Below are 23,700 nucleotides of genomic sequence, written 5' to 3'. Positions count from 1 at the left end.
GGAGAAATGTGGACTCTAAAGATACCTCTGATGAGGCCCTAGACAGAAATGAGGCACGTGTTATTGTAGACTGGAAGGAAAGTGAGCCTTGTTTTAAAATGGCAGATAATCTGGCAAAATTGACTCGTGGCTTTGGCTGGAAGGCAGATTGTAAAAGCCATGAACTTGTATATTTAGCAGAAGAGATCTCCAAATTAAGTGTTGAAAGTGCAGCCTGGTTTCTCCTCACAGCTTATAGTGAAATGCGAAAGGAAAGAGATAAGCTGAGAACTGAACTCTTGAGTAAAAAGAAACTAGAAATTGAGGTCCTGGAAAATTCTGGGCCTACAGAAAGGGAGACTCCAGAGTATAGTGCCCTGAGTGTGGATTTAACCAAATGTGGAACCAGCCAGCCATTTCAGAGAAAGTCAGGATCGGATATGAAGTTATCCAGGAAAGATTTGTGGAAACTCCTTGTGTCTGATGGGCATGATCCAAGACTACTGCATAGAAAGCCAACGAGAGTGCTGTGGGATCTGTATAAACAGAGCTGCTGCCAGTCTGGACTGAGGGGTTCAGAGAAGGGACACATTGGAGGAAAAATAACTTCAGAGGCAAAACCGTGGAGGCTGAGGTCTGAAGTCAAGAAGCCACGGGCCAGGAGAGCGGACCCACCCAAGCCCATGGAGAGGGTGAGTTTGCCCCAAAGGCAGAGAATGGGCCTTCCACCTCATTGCAGTGGAAGAGTCATGCCGCCTCAGGCCTTGGAGAGGGTGAAGCACGTTTCTTGGGGTTGGGGAAGAGCCTGGCTGCCACCACATGGAGGGGTTGAGCGTGTGCCCCGGAGATGGCAGAGAGCCCGGGTGCGGCCCCGATGCTTGGAGAGGGTGGAGCCGAGAGAAAGGTGGTCTCCCCAATATCCCCCAAGGTTGCATTCAGAGAGAGGCAGGCGTAGGCATTTGGAAAGGGTGGGACTGCCACTTTCTAAAGCCCTGAGGATAAATGAGTCTCAGACTTTGAAATCTAATGGACTTTGCCCTGCGGGTTTTCGAAACTGTATGGGTCCGGTGACCCCTGTGTTCCTTCCTCCCTATGGAAATGTGTCTATGTATCCTGTGAATGTTCCTCCTTTATATGTTGGCAGCAAATAACTTGCTATGAGTTTTCAAAGGTCCAGAGCAAATGGAGAAAATTTTGCCTTAGGACAGACCATGTCTATAACTGACTTGATGAGATTTTATACTGTCTCTAATTTTGTACTTCATCGTATTGCTACTGATAGGTTTAAGGATTTCTGATGTTGTTATGAAATTAATGTATTTTGTATATGTTGAAAACATGTCTTTTTTAGGGGCCAGAGGGTGGAATGTGCTGGTTTGAAAGGAAGTATGCCCCCTAAGAAAAGCCATGTTTTAATATGGATCCCATTTCTTAAATTTAGAATAGTCTCTATTCAATGCTGTGTATTTGGGACTGTGATGGGATCATCTCCCTGGTTGATGAGATTTAGTTAAGAATGGTTGTTAAACTGGATTAGGGGACGACATGTCTTCACCCATTTGAGTGAGTCTTGATTAGTTTCTGAAGTCCTATAAAAGAGGAAACATTTTGGAGAATGAGAGATTCAGAGAGAGCAGAGAATGCTGCAGCACCACGAAGCAGAGAGTCTACCAGCCAGCGACCTTTGGAGATGAAGAAGGAAAACGCCTCCCGGGGAGCTTCATGAAACAGGAAGCCAGGAGACAAAACTAGCAGATGACACCGTATTCGCCATGTGCCCTTCCAGCCAAGAGAGAAGCCCTGACTGTGTTCGCCATGTGCCATCTCACTTGAGAGAGAGAGCCTGAACTTCATCGGCCTTCTTGAACCAAGGTATCTTTCCCTGGATGCCTTTGATTGGACATTTCTATAGATTTGTTTTAATTGGGACATTTTCTCGGCCTTAGAACTGTAAACTTGCAACTTATTAAATTCCCCTTGTTAAAAGCCATTCCGTTTCTGGTATATTGCATTCCAGCAGCTAGCAAACTAGAACAGCAGGGAAATGAATAGACATGCTCGTCTATGTTCACAGTAGTATTACTCACAATTATCATAAGATGGAACCAAACCAAGTGTCTGTCAACAGATGAATGGCTAAACAAGATATAGTATATACATACAATGGAACATTGTTCAGCAATAAGAAGGAATGAAGTCCTGAAGCACAGGACAACATGGATGAACCCTAAGGACATTATGTTAAGTGAAATGTCAGACACAAAAGGCCAAAAGCTGTATGATCTCACTGATCTGAACTAATTATAATATGTAAACTCATAAACATAAAATATAGGATATAAAATGAGGCTAAAGAATGAGGAGCAGTTGCTTAATACGTGCAGAATGCTTAACTAGGTTGCACTTAAAGTTTGGAAATAGATAGAGATGACAGTAGCACGTTATTGTGAAATAATTAACTGTGCTGAATGGTGTGAGTATGGTGGAAGGGGTAAGTTTAGAGTCATGTATGTCACCAGAAGGAAAGCTGGAGGTTAAAACATGGGATGTATAATACAGTGAATCTTGTGGTGGATGATGCTCATGATTAACTGTGTAAATATTAAAAAGTCCTTTCATGACCTAGAACAGATGTATGACACTATTGTAAGGAGTTAATAATAAAGAGGCATATGGAAAAAATGTACCTATCACAAACTATGAATTCTAGTTAACAGTAATATTTTAATACTCTGTCATCAACAGTAACGAATATACCATACCAATACCATGGATCGATAATATGGAGGGATAAGGGGTATGGGAAGATAGCAATTTTCTTTTTTATTTTTATTTCTTTTCTGGAGTAATTAAAATGTTCTAAATTTGATCATGTAGCCGTATGCGTAACTATGTGATAATACCATGAACCAGTGTTTGTATACTGTGGATGGTTTTTATGCTGTGTAAATATATCTCAATAAAATTGCGTTTAAAAAAAAGACTCTAGCGGCTGAAATCCTTCCTACAAGTATATCAGCTCCAACGCTGCACTCATTGCACTCAATGGAGCTTCACCTCTGTGAGGGGAAAAAAAGCTAGCATCTACACTGACTCTAAATTTGCCTGTTCAGTGGTGCATGCTCATGAAACTAGAAAGAGAGTGGTCTTTAACTTCAAACAATAAAGATATTAAGCATGAATCATTTGAATTAGTCAAATTCCTCTTAAAAGAAAACTTTCCTAAATTTGGAGTGCCTATTTCTATTCAAAATAGTAATAGTAAGTGATTTTATTTCTGAAGTTACGCAGGAAGTGTCAAAATCTTTGCACATTTCTTGGAACCTAAATATGCCTTAGAGGTCCCAATCTACTAGAAAAACTGAAGGAATGAACTAAACATTAAAGACAACTTTAGTTAATATTTGCCTAAAAACAAACTTACCTTGGGATAAAAGCTTGGCAGTGACCTGCTTAGGGTGAAGAATAGTCCCCAGAAGCAGATTTGCATAAAGTCCCTATGAAATGGCATATGGAAGACCATTACCTAAGAATGAACACCATAGCAATGCTCACATAGCCTCAGAAACTATAAGAGTTAGATCACTTGGAACTACACTGTCATTTATTCCTAAATATGCCTCTGACTGTCTGTTGTTTCCACAGATGTTCTTTACATAAAATACACCCCGGAGATTAGGTATTACATAGGACCTGGAAAATTCAACATAAGATAGCCAATTAACACCTAAATGTGGAGGGCCATGTTTAGTCTTGTCATTTAATTGTTAAGTTGCAGGGAATCAAGCCATGGGCCCACCACTGCAGGGTGAAATTCTAGGCCCTCCAGAAAGAAGAAACCCTTCCATTAAAAGAAAGAACAGTTCAATTTTATCAATACATATGCAAACCAATCTCCAACCTCAAAAACAAAACCATCAGAACATGATTGAAAGGGGTTGTATAGACCCATGTGTCCCACAGATGAACACTACAAATATAAATAAGTTCTTGCTTGAACAACTTCACAGGTACGAATCTTGTACAAAGAGTGTATAATTTCAGGGTATAGGGGAAACCTGCTATTGCATGCTGTCATGGTCAGGTTCATGTGTCAACTTAGCCAGGTGGTGGTGTCCGTTTGTCTGGTTGGGCAAGTGCTAGCCTGTCTGTTGCTATAAGGACATTTCATAGAATTAAACCATGAGCACATTGGCTGTATCCACAGCTGATTGCATTGGTAATCAGCCAAGGGGCGTGTCTTCCGCAATGAGTGATGCTTAATCTAATCCCTGGAAAACTTTTAAAGTGGATTCAGAAGAGACGATCTCTCTTCCTGCTTCAGACAGTGAGCATCTCCCGTGGAGTTCATCCAGACCCTTCATTGGAGTCATCAGCTTCACAGCCTGCCCTATGGATTTTGAACTCTATGTTTCCATGGTTACATGAGACATTTTTATAAATTTTATATCTACGGATATTTCCTGCTGATTCTGTTTCTCTAGAGAACCGTAGCTAATATACATGCGATGGGCTATGTTTAACAGGACAACATCAACAGTACCACAGTAATACTAGGGGTAAATAATAGGGAGGTGGGACAAGAGTTAAGGGGAGTATTCTAGGCCCTCCAGAAAGAAGGAATGCAATATACCAGAAACAGAATGGCGTTTAAAAGAGGGAACTTGTTAAGTTGCAAGTTTACAATTCTAAGGCTGAGAAAATGTCTCAATTAAAGCAAGTCTATAAAAATGTCCAAATTAAGGCACCAACAAGAGATTACCTTCACTCAAGCAAGGCCAATGAAGTTCAGGGTTTCTCTACCAACGAGAAAGACATAAGATGGACATGGCAATGTCTGCTAGCTTTCTCTCCAGGCTTTTTGTTTCCTGAAGCTCCTCTGGGGACGTTTTCCTTTTGCAGCTCCAAAGGTCTCAGTTTACTAGGGGTCTCATGGTTCTTGGGACTCTCTCGCAGCACTGTCTCTCTCTCCAAAATGCTCCCTCTTTTAAAGGATTCCAGTTAACTAATGAAGACCCACCTGGAGTTGGTGGACTCACAACTCCATGGAAGCCATATAATCAAAAGTTACCACCCACAATTGGATGAGTCACATCTCCATGGGAACAATCAAAAAACTCCCAGCCAGCAATACTGAATCAGGATTAAAGGACATGACTTTTCTGGGGGCCACCACAGATTCAAACCAGCACAGGAAGGTTTGGATTTTTTATGGGATGAGGGTGGGTTTATTGGTTATTTTTCTCTTGGGAGCAATGAAATTGTCTAAAATTGACAGTGTTAATGGACTATTGATTTTGGACATTCTACAGGATGCTCAATGGATGGAGGTGACTAAAGGATACACTGGCTGAGGAGGAGAATGGCAAGCGGTGGTGTATACATGATTGAATATTGCGCTGCTACAGAAAGGAATGAAGTTGTGAGGCATGCAATGTTGTGAATGAAATTGTAAGACATTATGTGATGCAAAATAAGCCAGAAACAAAAGAGCAAATATTGTACAGTCTCATTTAGAAAATACTTACAAGAAAATTGGGGTCTAGATTCTAAGCTCTTAGAGCAGTGACATTTAAACCAGAGCTCTAATTGTTATTTCTAGATTTTGAAAGGCTGTGCTATATATATATATATATATATATATATATGTATGTATAACCTGGTATTTCTCTGGAACTCTCAGTACCTGTGTGACACCTAAGACTCAGAGAAGGAGTTCTACAGTTCTAAAGGTCAGCATCGCCATGTACAACAACTGTTAAAAAAACTGAAAAAGAGATCGGGCTTCAATTAGAGATAAGAATGAAGCCGATCAGGTTGGGATTAAGGTAATTCAAGATACAGGGGTAAGGAAAACATTGTATTTTAGAATTTCACCTACTGTATGAGACTAAAGGAAGAAAGGCTTGTTTTGTCCAAAATCTAAATTTTCTGTAGCATATAATCTAACTCAATCTGTCTGGATAGATCATTTAAACAACCCAAACACAGGGAACCCAGAATGGGAATAAGGGTTTGTAATTCTGTACAGCTTAATGTAATGCCAAGATACAGCCCAGAGTACTCAAGCAGATAATCAAAACATATTGGCAAAGTCCCTTGAAGAATGGGAGGGAAAATATGGAACTATTAAACTTTACCACTGGGGAAGCCCCTGATGTTTTCTCAAACATTAGAGACTCCCAAGTCAATATTCCAAGCCCTTGATCTTGAGGCTTGCTCTTGTGAAGCTTATTTATGTAGCGGAGAAGCTTAGCTTACCTATAGTTATGCCTAAGAGTTTACTTTCAGAGAACCTCTTTTGTTGTTCAGATATGGTCTCTCTCTCTCTCTAAGCCCAACTGTGCAAATGAAATCATTATCCTCTCCCCTACATAGGACATAACATCAAGGGGTGAAAGTATCCCTGGCAACATAGGATACGACTTTCAGGGATGAGCTTGGCCCTGACACTATGGGGTTGACAATGCCATCCTGACCAAAAGGGGCAAAATAATTGTAACAAATAAGGTATCAATAGCTGAGAGAGTTTAAATAGAGTCAAGAGACTACTCTGGAGGTTACTTTTATGCAAGCTTCATCTAGACCATACTAACTATCATGGTCTGCCAAACCCTAACCAAATCCATTCTTGCCAACCCTAAAGAACACCTGGGGCTTTATCTGAGCTTCTACAAAGGTTCCATGCACTATTATTACTCTCTAGAAACCTACAACCTCCAGATGGGTTTCTAAGTCAGATAAATCCTGAAACCCAGAGGGGCCAGCCTATTCAAAACATCAACTAGTTCCATCCCGCTGTTCCATATTAGCAACACACCCTTCCAACATGAAAAAGTTAGAATGGGCATAGCCTAAATAAGCCTAAAGATTGGAAGAAAGATCAACAGAAAAGGTGTAGTTATACAGAAAAGATAGGGTTTAACAAATAAGCATCATTGGTGAATCATTATTTGATATTTCTTTTCGTCTCCAATGCCTTGGAACACTAGAAGCAAAATGTTAAAATTGTGGAATTGTAACCCATACTAAATTCTGAAATCTGTTCTACAACTAATTGTTACAATGTGCTTTGAAATCTATTGCTTTTTTATATACATGTTATTTTTCGCAATAAATAAATAAATACACCAGATACGTGATAAGCATCATTGATTGTTCTGTGTGGCCTTGTGTCTTATATTTGTTGCTGCAATAATTTGCATAATCATTATTACACTTCAGCAAGCTTGCTTGTTGCCAGAGTATTTTGTATTGTCCGAATTATAATGTCTCTTTCCACCCATATTATTAGCCTACTCCTACTTCCCTTCTCCATAAGCCTTTTCTCCACAGAATGGGAAAGCAACTCTATCATGAAATTATCCCAAGCTCTAACTTGAGGAGGGCGACCGAAAGACTGCTGGATATGCCCCTAAACCCTTAGCTTGTACATCACCCTTATACCATGATTCCTGTCAGCAGTGTAACCATTTTCAAAGAATAATTAAATATTATAAAATCCTCTGAAAAAAGTAAATTTTGAATTAGACGTCCCATACAATGGTAGTTTCCATATTTCAAAACCAAACCCTTTCCATATTTCAACCTTACCTCAGTCTTTACCTATAACTCTAGCTAAAAAATTAACCATGGATTGCTATATACCAACCCCTCCAAACGGATAGAATGGTTTACCTATTATAAAGACCATTCAGAAACTGCGAGAGGTTGCCAGTTACAGGAACCATTTGAAATGGGTCCACTGTTTTCTTTCTGTACCACAGTTATACCTGCACAAGATAAATGATCTTACAATTAATCGTTAGGTTTGTATTTCAAAAGCTCAAAGCCATGGGTCTTTTCTTTTATTCTTCAGAATGCAAACATCAACCTATACCTGACCTGATGTTGTCACCACTAAATTTTAGCCAACACAAGTTCCCAAACTGAGGAATTCCTTAAGTCAAGATGCTTCACACCTCTTCATGTCCCCAACTATAGCCTAAATCAGCAGGATATGGCTTGAATGGTCATTGCCCCATTTTCCTCAAGACTGAGGAAAGGAGCATCAAAAATGGGTAAATGTAGCAGACGCTGACTCGTTTTTCATATCCCCCCACCCTCACTGACCACATTCCAAAGCAGGTTCCTCGCTGACTTAGGTTGCAAATGCTTCCATTTCTCTTTTCTCTGATCTCCAAAATCCCCCACCTGCACACCTCACAGATAAATTCTTATTTTTAATAGCTCCAGTTAGACCAGTCTTAATTTGTTTTATCCACCAAGATATGTGCAATTAAAAAGAAGATTAACCTAGGAGAAAACCTTACTTAATTATAGTTGCAAAAATCACGCTCACTGATCTATAATGAGATGCCTTGTTTTGCTGATGCTATGCTTTGAAACTGCACCCTATAATTGGATAGTAAGAAGACAACTCCTAACTGGCCCCACTTGTATCCCCTTGTTTTGCAGCCCTTAAGTCAGGTGGCCTTGTACGTAGCCCCCTGAAGTCTGATGCCCTTGCATGTAGCACCTGATTGATTAATGAGTCAGCCCAGAACTAAATACCCCATATTCCTAAACTCTCTTAATGAATCAAGCCAGGTTAGCACACTTGACATGTACAGTAGCCTAAGTATGTAATTGCTCTATGCATACTCAGTAGACTATCTCTGATATCATCTCAAACCATCTTGCCTATTATCCTAAGCCCACCTGTCTCCAAACTGAAAGTTTCTTTAGCTAGGTGAGATATGAGGATTTTCCCTCCTGTCTTCACCAGGTTAGCCTTTGCTAAATAAAATTTTTCTCTTATCAAAATCCCAGTATCTACTCGTTGACTCTGTGCGTATTGGGCAAGGACTCACATTTAAGCTGCAATACTCCTTTATATGAACTATAAAAGGGCATAAATGGTTTCTTAAAATTAAGTATTTTAAGATGTATAAAATTGGTCAGGACACTAGGCAGGTACTTTGAAAAAATAAAACTATATAACTACATATATAATATATATATAACATATATATATTATATATATCACTATACATATATTACAGTTACTGAAGTTCCCAGTATCAGATGGTACCCCAATGTAAGAGGCTTACAATCTACATAAAAAATCTATATTGTACATAACCTAAAGGAACAATTTAGCCACTAGAAAACTTTGTTCATCACTGTATTCCTCCATCTCAAACAGTACCTAGAAATCAATCAATATTTGTTGAATAAATGTTTACAGTGTTTACAGTTTGATTAACAAGTCTTAACTTTTAGGCTTTCATTCCTTTCTCCTTAAGTAATTAAGAGCCTAGAAATGATTTCCATCCTCCAAATCAATTTTGCAATCTCCATCTTAACCAAAAAATGCTAGTTTTCAAACTTACCAGAGGCTCCAGTCTTATAGGCTGCTGTCGTTTTCTTGTTCTCTCCTGAGCTTTTGTAGTGTGCCTAAACTTTAAGGCCTGTATTTCATTTGCATTTTCTGTGGGTTTTGCAAAACTCTGTCTTCTCACTGCTTTTATACTATTCAGCCTTGAAAGGTTAGGGTTTTCTAGCTGCTCATCAGTATTCTTCCCCATGATGTCACTGTTTGTGGCTGGAAAAGCCATTCTTAAACCTGGAAATAGGTGGGGTCAGGAAGAGAAAAACGAAAAGAGCAGAGGGGACTTAAGGTCTGGGGAGAGATGAATTCACTCAGCCCTAAGGAAAACCCATTAAAGTTAATTCAATCTTCCCAAACCAAGACTTCCACCACAGGAATAAAAATAAGGATATGTGCCCAAGCCTCCTGAAAGCCCTGTAGCTGGAGTGGGGCCTAGAAATGTGCATTTCTAAAAAGTTTTTGGGTGAGGGTGATAATGCTGATGGGGACCACCATTCTTTGACAATCATTGCTCTAGATCTGGAAGGATGAAGAGAATACAAATATTGAGATTGTTTCTCACATTTGACTATGCAAAACATCTGGGGAGCGTTTTCAAAATGCAGGCAACTCTAACACAAGCAATCTGAGAAGTATCGCTTAGATGCTCACAAAGAAACCAAGCAAAGGGAAAGAAAAGTTGGCTCCTGAACCCTAAAACCGAGTTTCTGTTTAAGTGCAGAAGCATTACTTCAGGAGCTTGTTAAGATGCAGGCTCTGATTCACACTTTGAGTAGTAAGGTCCTAAAACATCAGCAGTGGTCTTTAGAAGAGGTCTTCACTTCTCACCACTACCTTCCACTCCACAGGATGAAAGGAGGTACTTCTCTTAACAAGACCTGAATCAGGGTCACCAGATCTAGGTTTTAGTCTAGACCCGCACTGTCCAATAAAAATTTAATGAGTTTCCTGTGCAATTTTAATTTTCAAGTAACCACATTCAAAACACACAAAAGCAAACAGGCAAAAGTAAATTTAGTAAGAACTTTATTTAACACGCCCAAAATATTATCGTTTCAAAATATAATAATATAAAAATTATCAATGTGATAACTGTATGTGTGTGCTACGTTCTTGGAAATCCAGTAGTTTTCACGTAGAGCCCAGCTCACTTCAGGCTGGCGGTTACCATATTGGACAAAGCAGGTCTAGAGCGTCTGCGCGGCGTGAGAGCTTGGACAAGTCTCTCTCCCTCCCTTCTGGCCCCACTAAAATGCCTTCCATCGGCTCTCGCGGCCTGCATGGGACTTTCCTTCTGTGCTCCGAAAGCCATGCTAAGTCTTCAGCCCCGAGGTTCGGTCCCGCAGGACTCACCGAGTTAAACGAGAGCAACGGCCACTGGAGGTCTCCGAAGAAGCCGCAGTGGTTACTCCTGGCGCTGAAGGTCGGCTTCGTTCTGGAATGTTTTTGGTTGCCTAGCAGCCGCCGGGCCCCGCCCACGGCGCACTGCGCAGACGCCTAACCTATCGCCATGGCAACGCCGCAGCCGGGCGCGGCTCTCCGACCGGGCGCGCGCTGGGTAAACTGGCCAATTGGTGTCCCGGGAGCCTCTGGTTGGTAGAGAGCCCGGGGGTTGGAGCTCGTCCGGGCGGATGAGGAGGTGTGTCGTCTTGTCTGTGGCCTGGTGGTCATCTGTTGTTCCTTCCGGTTGTTTCTCCTGTTTCCCCTGCTGAGGCTTATGGCTGACTTGTCGTTCGCTTTCCTAAAGTCTACGGCGGGAGGATCCGAGAATCTCCAGAGACAGACGCGTGGGTGGGGGCAGGGCGGGTCATGGCGCCGCCGCGGAACAAACCGGGTCGAGTCCGGTGGACGCCTTTCCCGCCTGCAGGGTGCCTCGTGACGGTCGCCCCCGCAGCTCATGTAGATGAGGTCTGGTACGGGTGCTGTTTTCAGTTAGTAGTCAGGGGAAACTTCGAGGAGACGTTACCGCAGATGTCAAAGCCCCGGATGTGCAACCTCTCCTCCAAGCGACATCATCATAGCTGGAGCGCATTCTCTTTTCTATCTTGACACTCGTTTTCTGCTTCGACTACCTTATATGACGTATTTTATATCATACTCACCGCCTGCATTGTCTCAGTTTTAACATATTTAGGTACGCGTTATGATTGCTGGGAATGAGACCCTTTACAAGTTAGGGGAACAGAGTCAGGAGGCAGATGACAGATCAACTCACCCAATTTCCTCAATTGATTGAAAAGGGAACTGAGACCCAGAGAAAGCAGATGATTTATTCCATGTCAGGCAGCTCTTCGTGTGAGAGGCAAAACTAGAATATCGGTCTCCCTATCCCTGAACAGGAACTGGGACAGCCAGGGACCAAAGTCAACTTAGAAACAATTCACAAAAGCCCAAATATAAACATAATATTAACTCCCCAGGAATGAACGATACCCAAAAGTCAATTAAACATGATCATTTATTTAAAATAGTGAATGAAAAAAGAAATTCAAAATCAAACCAATAATCCAAAGTATAAAATTATAATAATGCATAATGTTAGACACATTCGAAACAACAGATTTCAGATGTGTTACGAACCAAAATTTTAATGTGTTCCCTTCAAAGTTTATGTAATGGATAGAGCTAGAGATTACAGACCAATCCCAGAGTTCCTTTTTTTTTTTTAGTAGATGAAGGTAGGTTATAGTCAGCTATTACCATGTACACCTGAGAGCATTCCAAGAGCCAAAGGAATATATAATAGGTGAGGCATAGGCACATAGTCGTATGAAGATATTACTGTACTACCCATCAAATCTTTCGAAGCTTATCTTTTTAATGGGGCAAGGTGTCATCTTCATTATCAACCGAATCCTTACTAAATTAGTGTATTCAAATAAGAGCTTTGAATAGAGTCTGCTTTTTTTTCATATAAATAATAATTGTTACTGTTTATTGGATGCAGCTTATATGCCAGGTACTATGCTATTGATTTTTGCGTTCATTCCTCAAATTCTTCCAGCAAGCCTGAAACTCCCATTTCATAGCAAAACCACTAAGCGATGACTTCCAAGGTCACGTTTTTTAAAGTAAAAGTAAAAATAATAGAGATTTATTGAGGATTTGTTCTTCAGTATGCCTGGTGTTCTAGTTTACTAGCTGCCAGAATGCAATATACCAGATTTGGAATGGCTTTTAAAAAGGGGGATGTAATAAATTGCTAGTTTACAGTTCTAAGGTCAAGAAAATGTCCCAATTAAAACAAGTCTCTAGAAATGTCCAGTCTAAGGCATCCTGGGAAAGATACCTTGGTTCAAGAAGGCCAGTGAAGTTCAGTGTTTCTCTCGCAAGTGAGAAGGCATATGGTGAACACAGTCAGGGTTTCTCTCTCATGTGGAAGGGCACATGGTGAACATGGCATCATCTGCTAGCTTTCTCTCCTAGCTTCCTGTTTCATGAAGCTCCCTGGGAGGCGTGTTCCATCTTCATCTCCAAAGATCGCTGGTTGGTAGACTGCTTCTTGTGGCTATGTCATTCTCTGCTTTCTGCTCTCTTAGAATCTCTCTTTCTCCAAAATATTTCCTCTTTTATAGGATTCCAGTAAACTAATCAAGACCTACCTAAATGGGTGGAGACACGCCTCCACTTAATCCAGTTTAACAACCATTCTTGATTAAATCACATCTCCAGGGAGATGATCTAATTGCAGTTTCAAACATACAATGCTGAAGGGGTTTGGAAGAAACAGCTACCTTTACAAAATGGGATTAGGATTAAAACATGGCTTTTCTAGGGTACATATATCCTTTCAAACTGGCACACGTAGTGAGAAGTGATTTTCACCATTCCACCATCATTGAAAAGAACCTGATATTATTTTTGAAACATTATTATACTTATTCCACAGATAGGGAAATTGAGGCTTAAAGAAGTCAAATGACTTGCCCAGGATCATTGCAGCACTGGTAAATGGCAGAGCTGAGATGCATTCTACTCCATAAACCATATTCTGTCCATATACTCCAGAAAACAAGAAAATTGTTCCATGGTATTACTGCTATTGAAACAAGCAGCTCCAATATAGTTATTTCTCAAAGCTTTTGAATATTAAGATATTTTTTCCTTAAGTGAGAATTCAAGGTGCATACTTTGAAAAAGAATATTTCTTTCTTGACTAATTTGACACCGAATGAGAGAGAAGAACTTTACCATCAGTTTGTGGTTCATCCTAGCATCCGGTCAAGCCATTGTATTGCTTAGTGTCTGTAGTGGATGCTGTGTGGCCACTTGGATGCTCCCTTCAGGTCTGTGACACTTGTTCCTCTAGCTTGTTGGTATGTCAAAGGTTACCAGCTAAGGGACTGCCCAGTGGAAGGGAGCTGCCTCAGCCAAAGACATCCTGTGTTCAGGTCCTCATCCATGTAGATATATCAAAGTCTGGCTGCTCTGCTTCAAGGTGGGACAACACTGAAGGGCTGTGACAGCACCTGAGAACCTTGTGCCATCCCAGTCCAATTCTCTCTCTGCCCAATCCTGCATTCCTTACTCCCTCATGGGTACTGATCTCTAGAGGTCCCCCCTACCCCCCCCCCAAAAAAATCTTGCAAACCTCTTTCTCATACTGTGCTCCAGGACAACCCAATCTGTGAGAGGATCTCCTTTAAAAACAACTGAAAAGAAGAAAGAAAAAATTTTAAAAAGAATAAACAACAAAAGAAAAAAAAAGGTAAAAAGAAAAAAAACCTGGAAATATTTTTTAACCCAAATGCCTTTTCCTTCAGATGATCAAAATCAAAGGGTTTTTTATACGCAAACAATTTTTTTAAAAAAACCTATGTAATGTATTTCTTGTGCTTGGATCATTACTGTTGAAATTGAAGGGAGTGGGGACATACAGCTTGATAAATTCTGTCAGGATTGCCAGTGAAGACAGCATGGGAGCCACAGTCCCAAGGAAGCACCAAGGAGCTTTGAAATTGTGACTAAGATTCCTTGTTAGAAGGGAAAGTGCAAGTTCAGGTCTTGGAAACAAAGTAGGAAGTTTAAACACTGAGACGTGGTCGAGTTGTTCCTCAAATTAGAAGGTCCTGGAAAATGGGAGTGAGAAAAATAAATTGGGAGGTAGAAGTTGAAAAATACAGAATAACATAGAGATGGGTTAAATAATTAATATAAGGAAATAAATCCTTTTTCATATAACTGGGAATATATTCTAAGTAAGGATCATTTTCTTAACAAATCAGGCCTCTCTGGAAGGTTGTAGTGGAGAGACCCTAAGCTTATTTTCAAAGACCCCCCCCCCCACCTCCTGGTGTTCATGTCTTCATATAATCTCTTCCCCTTGGGTGTGGACAAGACCTGAGACTTGCTTCTAACCAGAGAATAGCAAAGATGAAGGGATCTCACTCTCGTGATTAGGTTATGTCATATGGCAAATGTGAGGGGATGTCACCACTGTGGTTTTGTTAGATTATATATGATGCTGTTTTGGCAGATTGAAGCTAGAGACTGTCCTAGTTGGCTTGATGAAGCCAGTGGCCATGTTCAAGAAGCCCCCTGGCAAGGAACTGTGGGTAGCTCCTGAAACTAGAGGCGGCCTCTGAGGATGATCTCCAGCTGATGCTAAGAGTCCAGAGTCCTCGGTCATATAACTGCAAGGAAATTCTTTTTGCCAACAACCTGAGTGAGCTTGGCAGGAAATTATTAAGTCTCAAAATGACAACTCAGTTTAACCAACACCTTTACTGCAGTCTTATTAACCTTCAGCAGAGGACCCGACTACGCTCTACTCAGATTCCTAACTCATAAAAACAGATAATAAATGTGCATTGTTTTAAGCCACTAAATTTGTGCTATTTGTTATTTAGCAATAGAAAAGTAATACACAGGTCAAATAGAATTAAAATATGCAAACATATATTGAGCAACTATTATGTAATAGGCACTAAGCAGGATGCTAGGGAAATAAAAATGAATTTAGAAAGGCATCCTCAACTGAAGTAGAGAGTGGCTATATTTCTACATGGTATGAAATGTTTTTTGGAAGAATTGTCTTAGCTGTGACACCTAAGAGTTGTGATTGTTTACTATTTGCAGTGGAATTTAAAGAAGTTTAGTTAAGAGAAGAATTCACAAGCTGGTTGTAGTCTCTGACTGTTTAGGTAATGGAAGATTGTTTCAGACTTGACTTGACCTAGGTAATAGTACTCTCTATACATTGCCTTCTGTGGTAGTTAGATTCAGTTGTCAACTTGGCCAGGTGAAGGCACCTAGTTCTGTTGCTGTGGACATGAGCCAATGGTACGTGAACCTCATCTGTTGCTGATTACTTCTTCAGTCGGCTAGGAGGTGTGCCTGCTGCAATGAATGATGTTTGAGTTAATTGGCTGATGCTTAAATGAGAGAGTACAAGGTAGCACAGCCCAAACATACCTCATCTCAGCACTCGCTGCTCAGCCCAGGCCTTTGGAGATGCAGAAAGGAATCACCCTGGGGAAAGTTATTGGAACCCAGAGGCTGGAGAGAAGGCCACAGAGATTACCCTGAGCCTTTCCATGTGAGAAAAAACCTCAGATGAAAGTTAGCTGCCTTCCCTCTGAAGAACTAATGAAGTATATCCCCTTTTATTAAAAGCTGATCCATCTCTGGTGTGTTGTATTCAGGAAGCTAGCAAACTAGAACACCTTCCTTGCACATTTCAATTCGCCAGGAGTAAGGTCCATGGAGGCTGCCCTTAGCCACATGGTTTGTGCAATTTGTCTGCCTCAATAAATGGGGCCTATACTGGAAGGAGAAATAGATATTATAACTAATGGGGGAAGAAAGCCAATAGTTGTAAGGATGTATGATGTTGGTAAAGTTTACATTTATTGATATCCCATGGATTAGCAAAAGTCATCATTTCAGTCCCATAATCATAAAAGCTCTGTGGGCATTACTCTAGATTACAGCATTTTAAGTTTGGTTGCATGAGCACAAGCATCCTATCAGGTGCATTCTATCATCAGGCTCCTCACAGTTCCTCCAAAATCTTCCCCTTATCCATCCAAAACACTATTACAACATGTCTGGTATTTGTTAACTGCCACAGAACCCCACTCCTGGTACCAAATATGTTCTAGTCTGTCAAAGGTGCCAGAATGCAACATACCAGAGATGGATTAGTTTTTAATAAAAGGGGATTTATTTAGTTAGAAACATATAGTTCTTCAGAGGGAAGGCAGCTAACTTTCATCTGAGGTTGTCTCTTACATGGGAAGGTACAGGGTGATCTCCGTTGGCCTTCTCTCCAGGCTTCTGGGTTCCAACAGTTTTCCCAGGGGTGATTCCTTTCTGCATCTCCAAAGGCCTGGACTGAGCTGCTAGTGCTAAGATGAGGTATGCTGAGCTGCTTGGGCTGTGCTGCATTGAGCTCTCTCATTTAAGCATTCAGCCAATTAAATCAAATATCACTCATTACAGCAGACACTCCCCCTAGCCTACCACAGATGTAATCAGCAGCAGTTGAGCATCACATGCCATTGGCTCATGTCCAAAACAACAGAACTAGGCACCTTCACCTGGCCAAGTTTACACCTAAATCTAACTACCACACCCACCCTTTTGGTCCAGAGGCTTTGGGAAGCAAATGTTGGAGTGGCCAAAACTTCTAATTGCAAGTTGTTTCCTTCAGGCACTAGGTGAAGAATCAAAGTAATAGCCTCTTTTATCTAGTGCCAGTTTTTGCAGAGGTCTCCACTGAAAAAGTAGATTATGAATGACTTGATAGACAGTGTTCTAGTTTGCTAGCTGCCGGAATGCAACACACAAGAGATGGATTGGCTTTTAATAAAAGGGGATTTACTTCATTAGTTCTTCAGAGGAAAGACAGCTAATTTTCAACTGAGCTTCTTTTTTACATGGGAAGACACAGGGTGATGATTTCTGCTGGCCTTCTCTCCAGGCCTCTGGGTTCCAACAACTTTCCCTGGGGTGATTTCCTTCTTCATCCCCAAAGACCTGAGCTGAGCTGCAAGTGCTGAGATGAGGTATGCTGAGCTGCTTGGACTGTACTACATTGCACTCTCTCATTTAAGCACCAGCCAACTAAATCAAACATCATTCATTACAGCAGGCACACCTCCTAGCCGACTGCAGATGTAATCAGCAACAGATGAGGTTCACATGCCATTGGCTCATGTCCACTGCGACAGAACTAGGCATGTTCACCTGGCCAAGTTGACAACTGAATCTAACTACCACAGACAGGGACCAGCAAATATTAATAAATAGGGGCTATCTGTCAATATAGGTTGGCACAAGAATCCTAACATTCCTACCAAACCTTAGGCCTCCTTTATGGAGGTGGATGGTTGGAGCACTAAGAACTTGTCTTTTATTTTACTAAATTTGGAATTGTTTTAGTTTCCTAGGCTGCTCCAGCAAACACCATGAAATGGGTCAGGTTAAACAATGGGAATTTATCAGCTTGCAATTTTGAGACCAGGAAAATATCTCAATTAAAGCATCATTAGGGCAATGCTTTCTTCCCCAAGGCTGGCTGCCAGTGATCCCTGGTTCCTCTGCCACATGGTGAGGCACATGGTAGTGTTCCTTGGTCTCTCCCTTCTCTTCTGGGTTCCATTTCAGTTTCTTGCTCCCTGTGGCTTCTCTCTCTTTGTCTGAGTTTCATTCTTTTATAAAGGACTCCAGTAAAAGCATTAAGACCCATACTAGTTGAGGAGGGATGCACCATGTTCTTCCTGGGTACATTCCCATACCCCTACAGAAATAGGTTGACCTGGGTTCCAAATGTAGCTGAAAAATTTAACAGATTGGAAGAGGCCTTGTAATTTATGCAAAGAAATTACCTATTACCTCTCAGTGAAGTGTTTACTCATAGTTGTGATGGCCTGTGAGGCAGCCTTAGTGAGCAGTTGAGGAGGATGGCATCAATGTAATCATGCACTCACATAAGATTTTTTTTTTGGCATGGTCAGGCTCTGGGAAATGAACCTTGCTCTCTGGCATGGCAGGTGAGAACTCTGCCACTGAGCCACCATTGCCCGCCCAACCGCATTGCCTGCCCACATAAGATTTTAAAACACATAGTTTGCATAGTTTTCAGAAAACGTAACAACACTTTTGAACAATGTCTTTTACGCATATAACCCAATGTCCATGCACTCACTCACATAACCTTATGAAACACATATTATAGGGCTGAGTTTCTGGCAGAACTGTGAGGTTGGTGTCCTGATTTTGTTTGCAAAGCCTATGTGCAATTGTGGGGCTTTTTAAGTACCCCATAGGCAACTGGGTAAACACATATGTTCACCCTCAAAAACGAAGGTTTTGTTCACCACCAGGATGGGAGAGCCAAAGGAATAGCCTCCTTTATTTTATCTAGTGCCTGTTATGGTGGTTGAGTCTCCTGTGAAAACTTTACTGAAAAGAACATGTTCATCAAGTCTGTAACTTCAAAGCATTTAAACCATGTTGTTTTGAATGCCATCCATTCATGTTATGATATCTGGAAAAGATACTTCAACAACAGGGACAGCCTTGTTTTATTGATCATAGTCTATAGTTAGTAATTGCTCATTAGTGGTGGCTTCAAGCCCAGACCATACTGGGGAACTGAAAGGTGAGATAATAGGAATCAATACCACTTCAAGTCAGCTTCGACAGGCCATAGCCTTCAGTGCCCTGGCTTAGCCAGTATTGCAGTACCTGCATTGGTAAAAGGCATGGTAAACTGGTTACCATAGGGCAAGTGCGTAACAACTGTAGAAAAGCCTTAGGCTTGTTCCATGAGGTACCTGTTGACTGTGTTACAATGATGGGGAAAGGGATAGCCTCAGAACAATCAAGACAGAAGCTTCTTTTCACAAAACTGGGTCAATAGTTAAGTGGTTAATTACCCCTTAGAATAATCCTCCTCCAAAACCAATCCCTTCCTGGGCGTTAGTCTTTAAAGCAAGGGTGCTTCCTAGGATAAAGAGTCTTAGGTGCCCATGTCCAAAAGAACCAACCACTTTCTGTGATAAAAGGGTAATTGTTGGCTAGAAAGGTTTGGCCTCCGTGACTGCTGGATATCTATTTAAGGGCAGGTCCCCGCCACTGGCAGAGGTCAGGGGAAGGCACAGAAGGTAAGGCTGCCTCTGCAGGGGAATCCTAATAAGTATAGTAAGCTCCACCGATTTGCCAGGTATCATCAGATTTGGGGCCCCTTGTCACTTAGGGTGCAATATAACCTCTCTTGTTCACCTCAGGGTTCACTGATGCCTCGCTGTAGGAGGCTGGTTTGGCCTAGGAGGAGGGCAACTTGCTGTTGATGATCATTTTGGTTTAAGCCGGGTAGGATGTTGCTCGTGGAATTAACAGGCAACACTTGACTGTGAGTTTCTTTTTCAAGATTTTCTATTAAATCCAGGACATGTATGGCCTCTAGAATTGTTTTAGCATTAGCCAGCCTCAAGGTTGTCAGGCGACCCCCTGCAGAACAATTGGATGGACTCAGAAATCAAGTGTCTTCTCTAGACTTTCTGAATAATCATCTTGCACACTACTTGTTGCTGATAACCCTAATCACCATCCCTAAATGGCAGAGGAGATCTTTGGCCTTGGCCAACGTTTTCCATTGACCGTCTGTAGGCTGTTATGAGACCTAACTTGGAGTGGGCAGCTTTCTAAGCCATAAAACCCACATTAACAAGGTATATGTGGGCCAGAGCCCATAGCCTCCTCTGTGGGCTTTTCCCATGTTCTTCACTAATTGTATGGGATCTTTCAGCAGGGACACCATTTCTCCATCTGGTATTGTGACAGCCAGTTATTGAATTTAATCCCCTGTTCGGTGGAGCTTACTCCCAGCCAAATATATGCTACATAACCAGGGAGCATTTTTGTTTGTTTGTTTACATGGGCCGGTACCGGGAATCAGGGAGCCCTTTTTAATTTGGTTTCTGGGCAAGGTCCTTAAGCAGATACTGGACCCCAGAGAACTGGCTCCTCTTTCTTGGTTCTACTCTTTTGCCTTTTCTGTGTTTACTGCTTTGTAGATAGTTACTGGCAAAGCAAAGAGTAAATTATTCTGGTCACTATTGTGATGATACCAGCCTGCTTTTTCCTCTAGAGACCACCAGTCTACTTCCCCAGGGTCCTCCCCTCCATCTGCTCTCCCCAGGAGTTTGGGCTGCTACCTCCTCTCTGGGTTCTATCCTAGTGAGAAGTGCTGCAAGCAAGGCTTAACACAGGGATATAAACTTGCTTGCCTTTAGTTTCTTTTAAGTAATGCATTAGTCAACTCAGCCCAAGGGTTGGTGTTTTGAAAACTTTTTGGAGAGAGGCTAGAATGACGACGTCAGCAACAGCAAAATAGAGTGTCATACTGGAAGAGGACTGCTAACTACTTGAAAAGGCATCCCCTCCAACTGTACTTAGGAGACAAGTCTCTACCTAATGTTTCTGCCTTTTTGGCTTGCTAACCTACCAGAGAGATCTCCAAGAGTGGGGGCATTCTATCATCTCAGAGCACCCCAAACTTCCAGCCTGGTGGTAGGGAGCTCCTCCCATTGTAGCAATCAGGAGCAGCTCACCCTCAGTTCACAGTCATGCACTCCTCCCCTTTTTCTATTCAGGTACACAAGTTCCAACACCTGCTAAGTGGGAGGCCCGGGTTGTGGGATAACCTCTGTCCCAAAGCACCTTGGTGCCTCTAACCTCAAAAATCAGTTCTGATGATGTGGGTTCATTCAGATACTGGTGCTATTGCTTGGCCAGGATAATGAGGCACAAGGTAAGACTGCAAAAAAAGAGACTGCAGTGCAGCCAAGGGCAATGCTACACCAAACTGACAGGGAGGCGTTCCAAATTTTGAGCCCCAACCATGTGGGGCCCTCCAATTTCAATTTGCCAGTTGGGTGCCTTATTGACTGGGTAGACGCACAAAATCCCACTTTTGTTGCAACTTGTGATGTGATTGTGGATTTCTGGGCTGCTCAAGCAAGACAAAGATGTGACCACAAGATGGCAATAGCACACAATGAGCTTTATTTAGGGCTTATTTGGAAAAAGTTTGAGAAGGGATGTTCCTCTCAGCAGGGAGCTCCAGAGGCAGCAGAGGGAGGCAGGGCAATGGAATTCCTGAGGAAGAGGGGGGCCAGTGAGGGAGCTTGTGTACCTAGCTGATGCCATTCAGCAGCACAGAGGCTTTGGAGAAAGCATGGTCTGCCAATACCTTGATTTTAGATATTTAGCATCCAAAACTGAGACAATGAATTCCTATTGTTTCAACCAACTATTCTGTAGTATTTGTTACAGCAGCAGGTAGACTCTAAATGGCTAAAAATATATGCCTATTTGGGCTATATTTTTAAAAAACACTTGTTTTAAGTGTGCAAGAATTTGAGTTTGACACCAGCTGGCTTTGGGCTAATGGTCCCAGCCTGCTGTCAATAAGTAAATGATATAGGTATTAATACAATTTGATTCAAGTATATAACAGTATATAATAGGAATAAGAAGTTGACCTGGCATTTGAAAATCTGTCAATACAATTCAGCATTTTTAACAGAATAAAGGGGTGGGGGAATCATTTTAATAGATCCAGAAAAAATATTTGACAAAACTGAGCACACATTCATGAAAAATCTCTCAGCAAACTGGGAACAGGAAAAAGCTTCCTCAACCTGATACAGAGCGTCTACTAAAAAATCTATAGCTAATATCATACTTAATGGTAAAAGGCTGACCAAATGCCACCTAACATTGACAAAAAGGCAAAGATGTCTGCTCCTACTACTTTTTATTTTGTTTTATTTTGTTTGCAGGAGCAGGGTGGGGTGGGGGGTGTTGCATGGTCCAGGAATTGAAGCTGCATCTCCCACATGGAGGGTGAGCATTCTACCACTGAACCACCCGTGCATCTCCACTTTTTTTTTTAATTAAAAAAAATTTTTAATTTATTAGTTAAAAAAATTAAAAACAAACAAAAACATTAACATATCATTCCATTCTACATATATAATCAGTAATTCTCAATATCATCACATAGTTGCATATTCATCATTTCTTAGAACATTTGCATCAATTCAGAAAAAGAAATAAGAAGACAACAGAAAAAGAAATAAAATGATAACAGAGAAAAAGAAAAGATTATACATACCACACCTCTTACCCCTCGCTTTCATTTATCACTAGCATTTCAAACTAAATTTATTTTAACATTTTTTCCCCCTATTATTTATTTTTATTCCATATGTTCTACTCATCTGTTGACATGATAGATAAAAGGAGCATCAGACATAAGGTTTTCACAATCACACAGTCACATTGTGAAAGCTATATCATCATACAATCGTCTTCAAGAAACATGGCTACTGGAACACAGCTCTACATTTTCAGGCAATTCCCTCCAGCCTCTCCACTACATCTTGAATAACAAGGTGATATCTACTTAATGCGTAAGAATAACCTCCAGGATAACCTCTCAACTCTGTTCGGAATCTCTCAGCCATTGCCACTTGGTCTCATTTCACTCTTCCCCCTTTTGGTCGAGAAGGTTTTCTCAATCCCTTGATGCTGAGTCTCAGCTCATTCCAGGATTTCTATCCCACATTGCCAGGAAGGCCCACACCCCTGGGAGTCAGGTCCCATGTAGACAGGGGGAGGGTGGTGAGTTTGCTTGTTGTGTTGCTGGAGAGAGAGGCCACATCTGAGCAACAAAAGAGGTTCTCTTGGGGGTGACTCTTAGGCCTAAATTTTAAGTAGATTTGGACTATCCATTGTGGGGTTAAGTTTCATGTGAACAAACCCTAAGACTGGGGGCTCAGCCTATAGCTTTGATTGGCCACATGGCTTGTGAGAATATCAAGAATTCAACCTGGGGAAGTTCAATTTCTCCCCGTTCTCACCATTCCCCGAAGCGGGCTTTGCAAATACTTTTCCATTCACTGATCAAATCACTCTGGGATTCATCAGGGCATCACTCTGGACAAACCAACAAAATCTCATGTCCTACCCAAGATTCCAAATACTTATGGTGTTCAACCAAGCTATCTACATAAATTATATTAGGAAATGCATTAGTCAAAGTATAAATTTTGTACCAAATAAATATTTTTCCTTTAGTCTCACACATAAGGTGAAATTTTAAAATAATAATTACCATCTACTTTCAGCACCCTGTAGTAATGACATTCCTTTGTTTTTCCTCATGCACAATTTAAAAATTTGTACATTTAGTCACTACTATTATACACTCTAGGCATTCCTAGTTTATACCATCTCAATCTTTATTGTCTATCTTTCTTTATGATTTCATTTATGCCCCCAGCCCTCCTCCCTCTATCATTCTCACGTGCAGCTTCATTCAGTGTTTTAAC

General features: G+C 41.2%; 1 protein-coding gene and 1 long non-coding RNA gene across 4 annotated transcripts in view; one reads left to right on the top strand and one right to left on the bottom strand.

Moving 5' to 3' along the window:
• Window positions 1–10,928, bottom strand: part of DNAH6 (dynein axonemal heavy chain 6) — a 295,021-nt gene extending 284,093 nt beyond the window's left edge. Inside the window, exons 1-2 of the mRNA XM_077134752.1 lie at window positions 10,706–10,928; window positions 9,354–9,586 (exon numbers count right to left, since the gene is read on the bottom strand). Of these exons, the coding sequence (XP_076990867.1) occupies window positions 9,354–9,578 (225 nt within the window). The 5' untranslated portion in view covers window positions 9,579–9,586; window positions 10,706–10,928. The remainder of the gene's footprint in view (window positions 1–9,353; window positions 9,587–10,705) is intronic.
• LOC143661263 (uncharacterized) lies at window positions 10,848–15,170 on the top strand. Of its 3 annotated transcripts, none has more exons than XR_013164478.1 (3): window positions 10,848–10,910; window positions 13,967–14,060; window positions 14,829–15,170. It is a non-coding gene; the product is annotated as an uncharacterized LOC143661263 (long non-coding RNA). The 3 variants fall into 3 exon arrangements; XR_013164477.1 differs by lacking the exon at window positions 10,848–10,910 and adding an exon at window positions 10,957–10,991; XR_013164479.1 differs by lacking the exon at window positions 10,848–10,910 and adding an exon at window positions 12,482–13,638.
• The last annotated feature ends 8,530 nt before the right edge of the window (window positions 15,171–23,700 follow it).

Source organism: Tamandua tetradactyla, chromosome 17 (genome assembly GCF_023851605.1).
Source record: "Tamandua tetradactyla isolate mTamTet1 chromosome 17, mTamTet1.pri, whole genome shotgun sequence".
Lineage (NCBI taxonomy): Eukaryota > Metazoa > Chordata > Mammalia > Pilosa > Myrmecophagidae > Tamandua > Tamandua tetradactyla.
This window is presented reverse-complemented; position numbering and strand designations above follow the sequence as displayed.